We start from the raw sequence: 17,025 nt of genomic DNA, 5'->3' as shown, positions 1-17,025 counted from the left end.
GAATGCAGATTACAGGGATAAAGGCAGGATTCTTGGCAGGGTGGAGGAACAGAGGGATCTTGGGGTCCATGTCCATAGATCCCTCAAGGTTGCCCCCCAAGTGGATGGGGTTGTTCAGAAGGCGGACGGTGTGTTGGCTTTCATTAGCGGGGGATTGAGTTGAAGAGCCGCGAGGTTCTGCTGCAGCTCGATACAGCCCTGGTTAGACCCCACTTGGAATATTGTGTCCAGTTCTGGTCACCTCATTCTGGGAAGGATGTGGAAGGTTTCGAGAGGGTGCAGAGGGGATTTCCCAGGATGCTGCCTGGATTGGAGGGTGTGTCTGATGGGGAAAGGTGGAGGGAGCGAGGGCTTTTCCCACTGGGGTGAAGGAGGGTGAGAGGGGACTTGATCGAGGTCTACAAGATGATGAGAGACAGAGACAGAGTGGATAACCAGAGACCTTTCCCCAGGGTGGGAATGTCTATCACCGGGGGGGGGGGACAGAATGTTAAGGTGATTGGAGGAAGGTTTCGGGGTGATGTCAGAGGGAGGGTCTTTACACAGAGAGTGGGGGGGGTGGGTGGGATACACTGTCAGCGGGGGGAGTAGAGTCAGAGACATTAGGGACATTTAAGGGACTCTTGGATAGGCCCATGGATGACATTACAATGAAGGGGATGGAGGTTAGTCTGATCATAGAGGAGGATGAAAGGCTGGCACAACATCGAGGGCCGAAGGGCCTGCACGGTGCTGGACTGTTCCATGTTCCCCTCGGACCCACCTCAATGGTGCTGCTAACGCTGGATTCTCCAGAGACGCTTGTGGAGATGTCGGGAAGATTTTGACCATGGTGTATCCAGGTTATTGTCGCTGGGGGAACAGAGTGGACGGAACAGGAGATGTTGATGGGATTCTCCAGCCAGGTGTAGACTTCCTCAGGGGGGAGCTGGAACAGTTTGGGAGAATCTGAAAGACAGGAAGGGGAGACACTGAGGGAGAGAGAGAGGACGGACAGAGTGGGGAAAGGGCCCCAGTCTACACTGGGAGAGAGAGCAGGGTCACAACACACCCTCCCAGGGGATCGGAGGGAACACAGCACCAAGACAGGACCCTCCAACAGGGCCCACTCCCTCAGCACTGACCCTCCGACAGGGCCCACTCCCTCAGCACTGACCCTCCGACAGGGCCCACTCCCTCAGCACTGACCCTCCGACAGGGCCCACTCCCTCAGCACTGACCCTCCGACAGTGCCCACTTCCCTCAGCACTGACCCTCCGACAGGGCCCACTCCCTCAGCACTGACCCTCCGACAGGGCCCACTCCCTCAGCACTGACCCTCCGACAGTGCCCACTCCCTCAGCACTGACCCTCCGACAGTGCCCACTCCCTCAGCACTGACCCTCCGACAGGGCCCACTCCCTCAGCACTGACCCTCCGACAGTGCCCACTCCCTCAGCACTGACCCTCTGACAGTGCCCACTCCCTAAGCACTGACCCTCCGACAGTGCCCACTCCCTCAGCACTGACCCTCCGACAGTGCCCACTCCCCCAGCACTGACCCTCCAACAGTGCGGAGCTCCCTCAGCACTGACCCTCCAACATTGCGGCGTTCCCTCAGCACTGACCCTCCGACAGTGCCCACTCCCTCAGCACTGACCCTCCGACAGTGCCCACTCCCTCAGCACTGACCCTCCGACAGGGCCCACTCCCTCAGCACTGACCCTCTGACAGTGCCCACTCCCTCAGCACTGACCCTCTGACAGTGCCCACTCCCTAAGCACTGACCCTCCGACAGTGCCCACTCCCTCAGCACTGACCCTCCGACAGTGCCCACTCCCCCAGCACTGACCCTCCAACAGTGCGGAGCTCCCTCAGCACTGACCCTCCAACATTGCGGCGTTCCCTCAGCACTGACCCTCCGACAGTGCCCACTCCCTCAGCACTGACCCTCCGACAGGGCCCACTCCCTCAGCACTGACCCTCCGACAGTGCCCACTCCCTCAGCACTGACCCTCCGACAGGGCCCACTCCCTCAGCACTGACCCTCCGACAGTGCCCACTCCCTCAGCACAAACCCTCCGACAGTGCCCACTCCCTCAGCACTGACCCTCCGACAGGGCCCACTCCCTCAGCACTGACCCTCCGACAGTGTAGTACTCCCTCAGCACTGACGCTCAGACAGTGCACACTCCCTCAGCACTGACCCTCTGACAGTGCCCACTCCCTCAGCACTGACCCTCCGACAGTGCCCACTCCCTCAACACTGACCCTCCGACAGTGCCCACTCCGTCAGCACCGACCCTCCGACAGTGTCCACTCCCTCAGCACTGACCCTCCGACAGTGCCCACTCCCTCAGCACTGACCCTCCGACAGTGTCCACTCCCTCAGCACTGACCCTCAGACAGTGCCCACTCCCTCAGCACTGACCCTCCGACAGTGTCCACTCCCTCAGCACTGACCCTCCGACAGTGCCCCCTCCCTCAGCACTGACCCTCCGACAGTGCCCACTCCCTCAGCACTGACCCTCCGACAGTGCCCACTCCCTCAGCACTGACCGTCCGACAGTGCCCACTCCCTCAGCACTGACCCTCCGACAGTGCCCACTCCCTCAACACTGACCCTGTGCCTGGAAACGATAAAAATCTTACAATTGACATTGACTCTGGTATTGAGTGATTTCTCCTCATTCCTCTCCATAATCCTCCCGACACACTGATAGACTCCCGCGTCTGACATTGTGATGTTCCTGATGACCAGGGAACCATTTGGAAATTTCTGAAAACGCCCTGTGGAGGGGGGAGACAGGATATTGGAGATGTCAGATATTTATGCTCAGAGCACCCTGCACAGTTCCAGTCTCTGTATCCCTCAGTTAGACCCACACTCGGAGCACCGTGCACAGTTCCAGTCTCTGTATCCCTCAGTCAGACCCACACTCGGAGCACCGTGCACAGTTCCAGTCTCTGTATCCCTCAGTCAGACCCACACTCGGAGCACCGTGCACAGTTCCAGTCTCCGTATCCCTCAGTCAGACCCACACTCGGAGCACCGTGCACAGTTCCAGTCTCTGTATCCCTCAGTCAGACCCACACTCGGAGCACCGTGCACAGTTCCAGTCTCCGTATCCCTCAGTCAGACCCACACTCGGAGCACCGTGCACAGTTCCAGTCTCCGTATCCCTCAGTCAGACCCACACTCGGAGCACCGTGCACAGTTCCAGTCTCGGTATCCCTCAGTTAGACCCACACTCGGAGCACCGTGCACAGTTCCAGTCTCCGTATCCCTCAGTCAGACCCACACTCGGAGCACCGTGCACAGTTCCAGTCTCCGTATCCCTCAGTCAGACCCACACTCGGAGCACCGTGCACAGTTCCAGTCTCTGTATCCCTCAGTCAGACCCACACTCGGAGCACCGTGCACAGTTCCAGTCTCCGTGTCCCTCAGTTAGACCCACACTCGGAGCACCGTGCACAGTTCCAGTCTCCGTGTCCCTCAGTCAGACCCACACTCGGAGCACCGTGCACAGTTCCAGTCTCCGTATCCCTCAGTCAGACCCACACTCGGAGCACCGTGCACAGTTCCAGTCTCCGTATCCCTCAGTCAGACCCACACTCGGAGCACCGTGCACAGTTCCAGTCTCCGTATCCCTCAGTCAGACCCACACTCGGAGCACCGTGCACAGTTCCAGTCTCTGTATCCCTCAGTCAGACCCACACTCGGAGCACCGTGCACAGTTCCAGTCTCTGTATCCCTCAGTCAGACCCACACTCGGAGCACCGTGCACAGTTCCAGTCTCTGTATCCCTCAGTCAGACCCACACTCGGAGCACCGTGCACAGTTCCAGTCTCTGTATCCCTCAGTCAGACCCACACTCGGAGCACCGTGCACAGTTCCAGTCTCTGTATCCCTCAGTCAGACCCACACTCGGAGCACCGTGCACAGTTCCAGTCTCCGTATCCCTCAGTCAGACCCACACTCGGAGCAGCGTTCCCATGGTCCCCTGGTGGAAGGCTACAGACTGTGAGGGTCTGAGCTGACCGTTCCCGAATCACTCACCATTCAGAGTCTGGAGCACGTCCCACGAATCCCGGATCCAGGTGACTGTGGGCTGAGGGATTCCTGTCACCGTACACCTGAGAACACCATCCATCCCCTCATCAAACTCCCGAACATGATCGACGTTGGAAACAGACACAGGTGCTGGGGGAGAAAAGGACGAACAGGAATATTTACTGGAGAGTTCACCCTGTCCCCACCCGGAGAGAGCAGCTCCCAGTGCTCAGTGAGTGGGAGAAACCATCACTCCCCCTGAACACAGAGAACACTTGGCAGGACAGACCGAAACCCCTGGACAGAGAGAAATCACCTCCTCGTGAACATCACTGAGGGAGGGCCGCACTGTCACAGGGTCAGGACTGAGGGAGGGCCGCACTGTCACAGGGACAGGACTGAGGGATGGCCGCACTGTCACAGGGACAGGACTGAGGGAGGGCCGCACTGTCACAGGGTCAGGACTGAGGGAGTGCCGCACTGTCACAGGGACAGGACTGAGGGAGGGCCGCACTGTCACAGGGACAGGACTGAGGGAGGGCCGCACTGTCACAGGGACAGGACTGAGGGAGGGAGGCACTGTCACAGGGTCAGGACTGAGGGAGGGAGGCACTGTCACAGGGTCAGGACTGAGGGAGGGCCGCACTGTCACAGGGTCAGGACTGAGGGAGGGCCGCACTGTCACAGGGTCAGGACTGAGGGAGGGAGGCACTGTCACAGGGACAGGACTGAGGGAGGGAGGGCCGCACTGTCACAGGGACAGGACTGAGTGAGGGAGGCACTGTCACAGGGACAGGACTGAGGGAGGGAGGCACTGTCACAGGGACAGGACTGAGGGAGGGAGGGCCGCACTGTCACAGGGTCAGGACTGAGGGAGGGCCGCACTGTCACAGGGACAGGACTGAGGGAGGGCCGCACTGTCACAGGGACAGGACTGAGGGAGGGCCGCACTGTCACAGGGTCAGGACTGAGGGAGGGCCGCACTGTCACAGGGTCAGGACTGAGGGAGGGAGGCACTGTCACAGGGTCAGGACTGAGGGAGGGCCGCACTGTCACAGGGTCAGGACTGAGGGAGGGAGGCACTGTCACAGGGACAGGACTGAGGGAGGGAGGCACTGTCACAGGGACAGGACTGAGGGAGGGAGGCACTGTCACAGGGTCAGGACTGAGGGAGGGTGGCACTGTCACAGGGACAGGACTGAGGAAGGGAGGCACTGTCACAGGGACAGGACTGAGGGAGGGAGGGCCGCACTGTCACAGGGTCAGGACTGAGGGAGGGCCGCACTGTCACAGGGTCAGGACTGAGGGAGGGCCGCACTGTCACAGGGTCAGGACTGAGGGAGGGCCGCACTGTCACAGGATCAGGACTGAGGGAGGGAGGCACTGTCACAGGGACAGGACTGAGGGAGGGAGGGCCGCACTGTCACAGGGTCAGGACTGAGGGAGGGAGGCACTGTCACAGGGTCAGGACTGAGGGAGGGAGGCACTGTCACAGGGTCAGGACTGAGGGAGGGCCGCACTGTCACAGGGTCAGGACTGAGGGAGGGCCGCACTGTCACAGGGTCAGGTCTGAGGGAGGGCCGCACTGTCACAGGGACAGGACTGAGGGAGGGCCGCACTGTCACAGGGTCAGGACTGAGGGAGGGCCGCACTGTCACAGGGTCAGGACTGAGGGAGGGCCGCACTGTCACAGGGACAGGACTGAGGGAGGGCCGCACTGTCACAGGGACAGGACTGAGGGAGGGCCGCACTGTCACAGGGTCAGGACTGAGGGAGGGCCGCACTGTCACAGGGTCAGGACTGAGGGAGGGAGGCACTGTCACAGGGACAGGACTGAGGGAGGGCCGCACTGTCACAGGGTCAGGACTGAGGGAGTGCCACACTGTCACAGGGTCAGGACTGAGGGAGGGAGGGCCGCACTGTCACAGGGTCAGGACTGAGGGAGGGAGGCACTGTCACAGGGACAGGACTGAGGGAGAGCCGCATAGTCACAGGGTCAGGACTGAGGGAGGGCCGCACTGTCACAGGGTCAGGACTGAGGGAGTGCCGCACTGTCACAGGGTCAGGACTGAGGGAGGGCCGCACTGTCACAGGGTCAGGACTGAGGGAGGGAGGCACTGTTACAGGGTCAGGACTGAGGGAGGGCCGCACTGTCACAGGGTCAGGACTGAGGGAGGGCCGCACTGTCACAGGGTCAGGACTGAGGGAGGGCCGCACTGTCACAGGGACAGGACTGAGGGAGGGCCGCACAGTCACAGGGTCAGGACTGAGGGAGGCCGCACTGTCACAGGGTCAGGACTGAGGGAGGGAGGCACTGTCACAGGGTCAGGACTGAGGGAGGGCCGCACTGTCACAGGGTCAGGACTGAGGGAGGGCCGCACTGTCACAGGGTCAGGACTGAGGGAGGGAGGCACTGTCACAGGGACAGGACTGAGGGAGGGAGGGCCGCACTGTCACAGGGACAGGACTGAGTGAGGGAGGCACTGTCACAGGGACAGGACTGAGGGAGGGAGGCACTGTCACAGGGTCAGGACTGAGGGAGGGTGGCACTGTCACAGGGACAGGACTGAGGGAGGGCCGCACTGTCACAGGGTCAGGACTGAGGGAGGGCCGCACTGTCACAGGGTCAGGACTGAGGGAGGGAGGCACAGTCACAGGGACAGGACTGAGGGAGGGAGGGCCGCACTGTCACAGGGTCAGGACTGAGGGAGGGCCGCACTGTCACAGGGTCAGGACTGAGGAAGGGCCGCACTGTCACAGGGTCAGGACTGAGGGAGGGAGGCACTGTCACAGGGACAGGACTGAGGGAGGGAGGCACTGTCACAGGGTCAGGACTGAGGGAGGGCCGCACTGTCACAGGGACAGGACTGAGGGAGGGAGGCACTGTCACAGGGACAGGACTGAGGGAGGGACGCACTGTCACAGGGACAGGACTGAGGGAGGGAGGCACTGTCGGAGGGTCAGTGCTGAGGGAGTGGGCACTGTCGGAGGGTTGTTGATTGGCTGTGAATGTTTGGCCCCCCCCTGACTGGGAGCTCGGTGCTAGAGCAGTGAAGACAGTGTCAGTTGTTGTTGTTTTGGTGGTCCTCCTTACCTCCCTGTCTGACCTGGGTTGACCTCCTGACCTGTCCGAGTCGGTTTTCCGCGAGACACGTGTACACTCCCCAGTCACTCAGATCGTGAACTTTAACCTGTCCGAGGGAGAGAGGGCAAAGGTCAGAGACGTTACACAGCTCCGCCCCCACCCTGCCCCTGGGGGGGGTCAGGGTGACCCTGAGAGGGGCAAATACCAAGGGACAAGGAAACCCCGAGAGAGCAGCTCGTCTCGAATACCCCGTCACCCGTCTGCTGTATCCCAGGATCCCTCAGTCACAGGAGGTCCAATCAGAACGCCCGTACCCCCCAGGGCACCATCTCCCCCCGTCACCCCCTCTCCCTCCGTCACACCCCTCCCCCGTCACCCCAACCCCCTTCCCCCGACATCCCCTCTCCCCCCCGGCACCCCCACCCCCTTCCCCCGACATCCCTTCTCCCCCCGTCACATCCCTCCCCCGTCACCCCAACCCCCTTCCCCCGACATCCCCTCTCCCCCCGTCACCCCCTCCCCCGTCACCCCCTCCCCCGTCACCCCCTCCTCCCGTCATCCCCCTCCCTCCACCACCCCCCTCCCCCGTCATCCCCTCCCCCGTCATCCCCTCCCCAGTCACCTTCCTCCCCCGTCACGCCCCTCCCCACGTCACCCCCACCCCCATCACTCTCACCCTGTCACCCCCTCCCCTTCACACCCTCCCCCAGTCACCCCCTTCCCCTATCACCCCCCTTCTCCCGTCACCCCCCTTCCACGTCACCCACCTTCCCCCATCATCCCCTCCTCCGTCACCCCCTCCACCCTCCCCCTCTCTCCCCGTCACCCCCTCCACCCTCCCCCTCTCCCCCCGTCACCCCCTCTCCCCCGTCACCCCCTCTCCCCCATCACCCCCTCTCCCCCGTACCCCCCCCTCCACCGTCACCCCCTCACCCCTCACCCATCACCCCACCTCTTCCCCCTTCACCCCCCTCCCCATCGTCCCCTTAACCATCCACATCACCCCCAGCCTCTGTCGCCCCCCCCGTCGCCCCCTCCCCCTGTCACCCCCTTCCGTCGTCGCCCCGTATCCCCCACCCCCGTCAATCCGTCACCCCCCTCCCCTGTCACCCCACCCTTCAACCTCTCCCCTGTCACCCTCTCCCCTGTCAGCCCCTCACTACTTCAACTCTCCCCCATCACCCTCTCCCACGTCCCCCCCCTCCCCAGTCACCCCCAACCACCGTCACCCCCTCCCCATCATTCCCTCCCTCTGTCACCCCCCCTCCCGTCACACCCATTCCCCGTCACCCCCCTCCCCCGTCACTCCCACCAGCATCGTCACCATCGTTTCCCCCCCCCATCCCTGTCTCTCCTGAAGCCAGTGTCTGAGAGTGTGGGATTCCACCCCACCCTCCCCGATCCCGGAATCCAGCTGCTCCTGATGTTCCTTGGAGAGGGATCAGTCCCTGATCGATCCCCTCTGCTCCATCACCCGTTGATCCCGTTCCCTCTGCGTTGCCACCTTGGCTTCCCAGATTTTGGAAAAGGTGTGGAAGTGACAGGGTTGTTGTTGTAATGGGTGACTTCAATCTCCCCTGATATTGACTGGAACGTCCTCAGTGGGAATAGTTTGGAAGGAGCTGTGTTTGTCTGGTGTGTCCAGGAAGGGATTCCTGACTCATTCTGGAGAGAGGCCGACCAGAGTGGACGCCATCTTGGATTCGGTGCTTGGCAACGAAGCAGGTCAGGTGTCAGATCTCTCGGTGGGAGAACATCTCGGTGATGGTGAGCCCAACTCCCTGACCGTTACCGTACTCATGGGGAGAGATAGGAGCAGACGGTGTGGGATTGGGGGAGGGGGGATTACAATGCTCTTCGGCAGGAACTGGGCCACCGAGACTGGCAACAGATATTCTCAGGGAATTCCCCGGGAGAAATGTGGAGGCTCTTTAGGGAGATCTTGCTGTGAGCGTTGGACAGGTTCGTCCCACTGAGGCAAGTGAAGGAACCTTGGGGACAAGGGATGTGGTACATCTGGTCAAGAGGAAGATGGAAGCTGACTGAAGGTTGACCAGGCAACGATCAGACAGAGCTGGAGAGGGTTACAAGGCTAGCCAGGAAGGAACTGAAGACTGGACTGAGGAGAGTGGAGAGGGGGCATTTAGCGGGTAGGATGAAAGGAAAACCCCAAGGCATACTGTGAGGAACAAGTGAGTGGCCAGACTGAGGGCAGGACCGGTCAGGGATAATGGAGGGAACTTGTGTCTGGAGTCAGAGGAGGGACGGGAGGCCCCTTAATGAAAACTTTACCTCAGTATTCACGACTGAGAGGGACCGTGTGGTTTGTGAGGACAGCGGGGAACAGGCTGATATGGGATTAAAGGTTGGTGTTAGGATGGAGGATGAGCTGGAAATTGGGAAAACCAGATGGATAGATAAATCACCTGGGTCAGATGGGATATACCAGCGGATACTACAGGAAGCGAGGGAAGAGATTGCTGTGCCCTCACTTCGGGATACACAGTGGCTCAGTGGTTAGCACTGCTACCTCCCAACACCAGGGACCGGGGTTGATCCCACCCTCGGGTGTCTGTCTGTGTGGAGTTTGCACATTCTCCCCGTGTCTGCGTGGGTTTCCTCCGGGTGCTCCGGTTTACCCCCACAGTCCAAAGATGTGCAGGTTAGGGTCGGATTGGCCATGGGAAATTGTCCCATAGTGTCCAGGGATGTGCAGGTTAGGGTGGGTTGGCCATGGGAAATTGTCCCATAGTGCCCAGGGATGTGCAGGTGAGGGTGAATTGGCCATGGGAAATTGTCCCATAGTGTCCAGGGATGTGACAAAACACAGTGATGAGGGTAGAGCAGTGGATGTGGTGTATATGGATTTCAGCGAGGTGTTCGGGAAGGTTCCCCAGGGTAGGCTGATTCAGAAAGTAAGGAGGTATGGGATCCAGGGAAATCTGTCTGTCTGGATAGAGGATTGGCTGGCCCAGAGAAGACAGAGGGTGGTGGGAGATGGCAAGTATTCAGCCTGGGGCTCGGTGACCAGTGGGATTCCACAGGGATCTGTTCTGGGACCTCTGCTCTTTGTGCTGTTTATAAATGACTTGGATAAGGAAGTGGAAGGGGGGGGGTTAGTAAGTTTGCCGATGACACGAAGGTTGGGGGAGTTGTGGATAGTGTGGAGAGCTGTTGTAGGTTCCAACGGGACACTGACAGGACACAGAACTGGGCTGAGACGTGGAAAAGTGGGAAGTGATTCACTTTGGAAGGTGGGATTTGAATGCAGATTACAGGGATAAAGGCAGGATTCTTGGCAGGGTGGAGGAACAGAGGGATCTTGGGGTCCATGTCCATAGATCCCTCAAGGTTGCCCCCCAAGTGGATGGGGTTGTTCAGAAGGCGGACGGTGTGTTGGCTTTCATTAGCGGGGGATTGAGTTGAAGAGCCGCGAGGTTCTGCTGCAGCTCGATACAGCCCTGGTTAGACCCCACTTGGAATATTGTGTCCAGTTCTGGTCACCTCATTCTGGGAAGGATGTGGAAGGTTTCGAGAGGGTGCAGAGGGGATTTCCCAGGATGCTGCCTGGATTGGAGGGTGTGTCTGATGGGGAAAGGTGGAGGGAGCGAGGGCTTTTCCCACTGGGGTGAAGGAGGGTGAGAGGGGACTTGATCGAGGTCTACAAGATGATGAGAGACAGAGACAGAGTGGATAACCAGAGACCTTTCCCCAGGGTGGGAATGTCTATCACCGGGGGGGGGGGACAGAATGTTAAGGTGATTGGAGGAAGGTTTTGGGGTGATGTCAGAGGGAGGGTCTTTACACAGAGAGTGGGGGGGGGTGGGTGGGATACACTGTCAGCGGGGGGAGTAGAGTCAGAGACATTAGGGACATTGAAGTGACTCTTGGATAGGCCCATGGATGAGATTACAATGAAGGGGATGGAGGTTAGTCTGACCATAGAGAAGGATAAAAGGCTGGCACAACATCGAGGGCCGAAGGGACTGTACGGTGCTGGACTGTTCCATGTTCCCCTCGGACCCACCTCAATGGTGCTGCTAACGCTGGATTCTCCAGAGACACTTGTGGAGATGTCGGGAAGATTTTGACCATGGTGTATCCAGGTTATTGTCGCTGGGGGAACAGAGTGGACGGAACAGGAGATGTTGATGGGATTCTCCAGCCAGGTGTAGACTTCCTCAGGGGGGGGGGGGGGGAGCTGGAACAGTTTGGGAGAATCTGAAAGACAGGAAGGGGAGACACTGAGGGAGAGAGAGAGGACGGACAGAGTGGGGAAAGGGCCCCAGACCACACTGGGAGAGAGAGCAGGGTCACAACACACCCTCCCAGGGGATCGGAGGGAACACAGCACCAAGACAGGACCCTCCGACAGGGCCCACTCCCTCAACACCGACCCTCCGACAGTGCCCACTCCCTCAGCACTGACCCTCCGACAGTGCCCACTCCCCCAGCACTGACCCTCCGACAGGGCCCACTCCCTCAGCACCGACCCTCCAACAGGGCCCACTCCCTCAGCACCGACCCTCCGACAGTGCCCACTCCCTCAGCACTGACCCTCCGACAGTGCCCACTCCCTCAGCACTGACCCTCCGACAATGTTCACTGGGGAAGACACAAGCAATCTCCCTGAGGTAACAGTGGCTGAAGGACCTGAACTTAAGGGAATTTCTATTTGCCAGGATTTGGTGTTGGAGAGACTGTTAGGTCTGAAGGTTGATAAGTCTCCGGGACCTGATGGCCTGCATCCCAGGGTACTGAAGGAGGTGGCTCGGGAAATCGTGGATGCGCTGGTGATTATTTTCCAGAGTTCAATAGAATCGGGGTTGGTTCCTGAGGATTGGAGGGCGGCTAATGTTGTGCCACTTTTTAAGAAGGGTGGGCGGGAGAAAGCAGGAAATTATAGACCAGTTAGTCTGACCTCCGTGGTGGGAAAGATGCTGGAGTCTATTATAAAGGATGAAATTACGGCACATCTGGATAATAGTAACAGGATAGGACAGAGTCAGCATGGATTTATGAAGGGGAAATCATGCTTGACTAATCTTCTTGAATTTTTTGAGGATGTAACTCGGAAGATGGACGAGGGAGATCCAGTGGATGTAGTGTACCTGGACTTTCAGAAAGCTTTTGATAAAGTCCCACACAAGAGGTTAGTGAGTAAAATTAGGGCGCACGGGATTGGGGGCAAAGTACTAGATTGGATAGAGAATTGGTTGGCTAATAGGAAACAAAGGGTAGTGATTAACGGCTCCATTTCGAAATGGCAGGCAGTGACCAGTGGGGTACCGCAGGGATCCGTGCTGGGACCGCAGCTTTTTACAATATATGTAAATGATATAGAAGATGGTATCAGCAATAACATTAGCAAATTTGCTGATGATACAAAGCTGGGTGGTAGGGTGAAATGTGATGAGAATGTTAGGAGATTACAGGGTGACCTGGACAAGTTAGGTGAGTGGGCAGATGCATGGCAGATGCAGTTTAATGTGGATAAATGTATGGTTATCCACTTTGGTGGCAAGAACAGGAAGGCAGATTACTACCTAAATGGAATCAATTTAGGTAAAGGGGCTGTTCAGAGAGATCTGGGTGTTCTTGTCCACCAGTCAATGAAGGTAAGCATGCAGGTACAGCAGGTCGTGAAGAAGGCTAATAGCATGCTGGCCTTCATAACAAGAGGGATTGAGTATAGAAGCAAAGAGGTGCTTCTGCAGCTGTACAGGGCCCTGGTGAGACCACACCTGGAGTACTGTGTACAGTTCTGGTCTCCAAATTTGAGGAAAGACATTCTGGCTATTGAGGGTGTGCAGCGTAGGTTCACGAGGTCAATTCCTGGAATGGCGGGATTACCTTACACGGAAAGACTGAAGCGACTGGGCTTGTATACCCTTGGGTTTAGAAGACTGAGAGGGGATCTGATTGAAACGTATAGGATTATGAAAGGATTGGACACTCTGGCAGGAGGGAACATATTTCAGCTGATGGGGGAATGCCGAACCAGAGGACACAACTTAAAAATACGGGGTAGACCATTTAGGACAGAGATGAGGAGAAACGTCTTCACCCAGAGAGTGGTGGCTGTGTGGAATGCTCTGCCCCAGAGGGCAGTGGAGGCCCAGTCTCTGGATTCATTTAAGAAAGAGTTGGATAGAGCTCTTAAAGATAGTGGAGTCAAGGGGTATGGAGATAAGGCTGGAACAGGATACTGATTAGGAATGATCAGCCATGATCATATTGAATGGTGGTGCAGGCTCGAAGGGCAGAATGGCCTACTCCTGCACCTATTGTCTATTGTCTATTGTCTAATGTGGCATTCCCTCAGCACTGACCCTCCGACAGTGCCCACTCCCTCAGCACTGACCCTCCGACAGTGCCCACTCCCTCAGCACTGACCATCCGACAGTGCCCACTCCCTCAGCACTGACCCTCCGACAGTGCCCACTCCCTCAGCACTGACCCTCCGACAGTGCCCACTCCCTCAGCACTGACCCTCCGACAATGTCCACTCCCTCAGCACTGACCCTCCGACAGTGCCCACTCCCTCAGCACTGACCCACGACAGTGCCCACTCCCTCAGCACTGACCCTCCGACAGGGCCCACTCCCTCAGCACTGACCCTCCGACAGTGCGGCACTCCCTCAGCACTGACCCTCCGACAGGGCCCACTCCCTCAGCACTGACCCTCTGACAGTGCGGCACTCCCTCAGTACTGACTCTCCGACAGTGCCCACTCCCTCAGCACTGACCCTCTGACAGTGCCCACTCCCTCAGCACTGACCCTCCGACAGTACGGCACTCCCTCAGCACTGACCCTCCGACAGGGCCCACTCCCTCAGCACTGACCCTCCGACAGTGCCCACTCCCTCAGCACTGACCCTCCGACAGTGCCCACTCCCTCAGCACTGACCCTCCGACAATGCCCACTCCCTCAGCACTGACCCTCCGACAGTGCCCACTCCCTCAGCACTGACCCACGACAGTGCCCACTCCCTCAGCACTGACCCTCCGACAGGGCCCACTCCCTCAGCACTGACCCTCCGACAGTGCGGCACTCCCTCAGCACTGACCCTCCGACAGGGCCCACTCCCTCAGCACTGACCCTCTGACAGTGCGGCACTCCCTCAGTACTGACTCTCCGACAGTGCCCACTCCCTCAGCACTGACCATCTGACAGTGCCCACTCCCTCAGCACTGACCCTCCGACAGTACGGCACTCCCTCAGCACTGACCCTCCGACAGGGCCCACTCCCTCAGCACTGACCCTCCGACAGTGCCCACTCCCTCAGCACTGACCCTCTGACTGTGCGGCAGTCCCTCAGTACTGATCCTCCGACAGTGCCCACTCCCTCAGCACTGACCCTCTGACAGTGCCCACTCCCTCAACACTGACCCTCCGACAGTGCCCACTCCCTCAGCACTGACCCTCCGACAGTGCCCATTCCCTCAGCACTGACCCTCCGACAGTGCCCACTCCCTCAACACTGACCCTCTAACAGTGCCCACTCCCTCAGCACTGACCCTCCGACAGTGCGGCACTCCCTCAGCACTGAGACTCCGACAGTGCCCACTCCCTCAGCACTGACCCTCCGACAGTCCCCACTCCCTCAGCACTGACCCTCCGACAGTGCCCACTCCCTCAGCACTGACCCTCCGACAGTGCCCACTCCCTCAGCACCGACCCTCCGACAGTGCCCACCCCCCCAGCACTGACCCTCCGACAGTGCGGCACTCCCTCAGCACTGACCCTCCGACAGTGCCCACTCCCTCAGCACCGACCCTCCGACAGTGCGGCACTCCCTCAGTACTGACTCTCCGACAGTGCCCACTCCCTCAGCACTGACCCTCCGACAATGCCCACTCCCTCACCACTGACCCTCCGACAGTGCGGCACTCCCTCAGCACTGACCCTCCGACAGTGCCCACTCCCTCAGCACTGACCCTCCGACAATGTGGCATTCCCTCAGCACTGAGACTCCGACAGTGCCCACTCCCTCAGCACTGACCCTCCGACAGTCCCCACTCCCTCAGCACTGACCCTCCGACAGTGCCCACTCCCTCAACACTGACCCTCCGACAGTGCCCACTCCCTCAGGACCGACCCTCCGACAGTGCCCACCCCCCCAGCACTGACCCTCCGACAGTGCGGCCCTCCCTCAGCACTGACCCTCCGACAGTGCCCACTCCCTCACCACCGACCCTCCGACAGTGCGGCACTCCCTCAGTACTGACTCTCCGACAGTGCCCACTCCCTCAGCACTGACCCTCCGACAATGCCCACTCCCTCACCACTGACCCTCCGACAGTGCGGCACTCCCTCAGCACTGACCCTCCGACAGTGCCCACTCCCTCAGCACTGACCCTCTGACAATGTGGCATTCCCTCAGCACTGACCATCCGACAGTGCCCACTCCCTCAGCACTGACCCTCCGACAGTGCCCACTCCCTCAGCACTGACCCTCCGACAGTGCCCACTCCCTCAGCACTGAGACTCCGACAGTGCCCACTCCCTCAGCACTGAGACTCCGACAGTGCCCACTCCCTCAGCACTGACCCTCCGACAGGGCCCACTCCCTCAGCACTGACCCTCCGACAGGGCCCACTCCCTCAGCACTGACCCTCCGACAGTGTGACACTCCCTCAGTACTGACACTCCGACAGTGCACACTCCCTCAGCACTGACCCTCCGACAGTGCCCACTCCCTCAGCACTGACCCTCCGACAGTACCCACTCCCTCAGCACTGACCCTCCGACAGTGCCCACTCCCTCAGCACTGACCCTCCGACAGTGCGGCACTCCCTCAGCACTGACCCTCCGACAGTGCCCACTCCCTCAGCACTGACGCTCTGACAGTGCCCACTCCCTCAGCACCGACCCTCCGACAGTGCGACACTCCCTCAGCACTGACCCTCCGACAGTGCCCGCTCCCTCAGCAATGTCCCTCCGACAGTGCCTGCTCCCTCAGCACTGACCCTCCGACACTGCGGCACTCCCTCAGCACTGACCCTCTGACACTGCCCACTCCCTCAGCACCGACCCTCCGACAGTGCCCACTCCCTCAGCACTGACCCTCCGACAGTGCCCACTCCCTCAACACTGACCCTCCGACAGTGCGGCACTCCCTCAGCACTGACCCTACGACAGTGCCCACTCCCTCAGCACTGACCCTCCGACACTGCGGCACTCCCTCAGCACTGACCCTCCGACAGTGCCCACTCCCTCAGCACCGACCCTCCGACAGTGCGGCACTCCCTCAGCACTGACCCTACGACAGTGCCCACTCCCTCAGCACTGACCCTCCGACAGGGCCCACTCACTCAGCACTGACACTCCGACAGTGCCCACTCCCTCAGCTCTGATCCTCCGACAGGGCCCACTCACTCAGCACTGACACTCCGACAGGGCCCACTCCCCCAGCACTGACCCTCCGACAGTGCCCACTCCCTCAGCACTGACACTCCGACAGTGCCCATTCCCTCAGCACTGACCCTCTGACAGTGCCCTCTCCCTCAGCACTGACCCTCCCATAGTGCCCTCTCACTCAGCACTGACCCTCCGACAGTGCCCACTCCCTCAGCACTGACCCTCCGACAGTGCCCACTCCCTCAGCACTGACCCTCTGACAGTGCCCACTCCCTCACCACTGACCCACCGACAGTGCCCACTCCCTCAGCACTGACCCTCCGACAGTGCCCACTCCCTCAGCACTGACCCTCTGACAGTGCCCTCTCCCTCAGCACTGACCCTCCCATAGTGCCATCTCACTCAGCACTGACCCTCTGACAGTGCCCACTCCCTCACCACTGACCCACCGACAGTGCCCACTCCCTCAGCACTGACCCTCTGACAGTGCCCACTCCCTCAGCACTGACCCTCCGACAGTGCCCACTCCCCCAGCACTGACCC

The 17,025-nt window shown here is 59.9% G+C and overlaps 1 protein-coding gene across 1 annotated transcript in view; it reads right to left on the bottom strand.

The window, feature by feature from the left end:
- LOC140458966 (hemicentin-1-like) overlaps positions 1-17,025 on the bottom strand; it is a 169,207-nt gene that overhangs the window by 107,923 nt on the left and 44,259 nt on the right. The window contains exons 10-12 of the mRNA XM_072553703.1: positions 4,040-4,183; positions 2,632-2,769; positions 764-948 (exon numbers count right to left, since the gene is read on the bottom strand). Of these exons, the coding sequence (XP_072409804.1) occupies positions 764-948; positions 2,632-2,769; positions 4,040-4,183 (467 nt within the window). The remainder of the gene's footprint in view (positions 1-763; positions 949-2,631; positions 2,770-4,039; positions 4,184-17,025) is intronic.

Source organism: Chiloscyllium punctatum, chromosome 34 (assembly GCF_047496795.1).
Source record: "Chiloscyllium punctatum isolate Juve2018m chromosome 34, sChiPun1.3, whole genome shotgun sequence".
Lineage (NCBI taxonomy): Eukaryota > Metazoa > Chordata > Chondrichthyes > Orectolobiformes > Hemiscylliidae > Chiloscyllium > Chiloscyllium punctatum.
The sequence above is the reverse complement of the archived record's forward strand: the minus strand, read 5'-3'. Positions and strand labels throughout refer to the sequence as shown.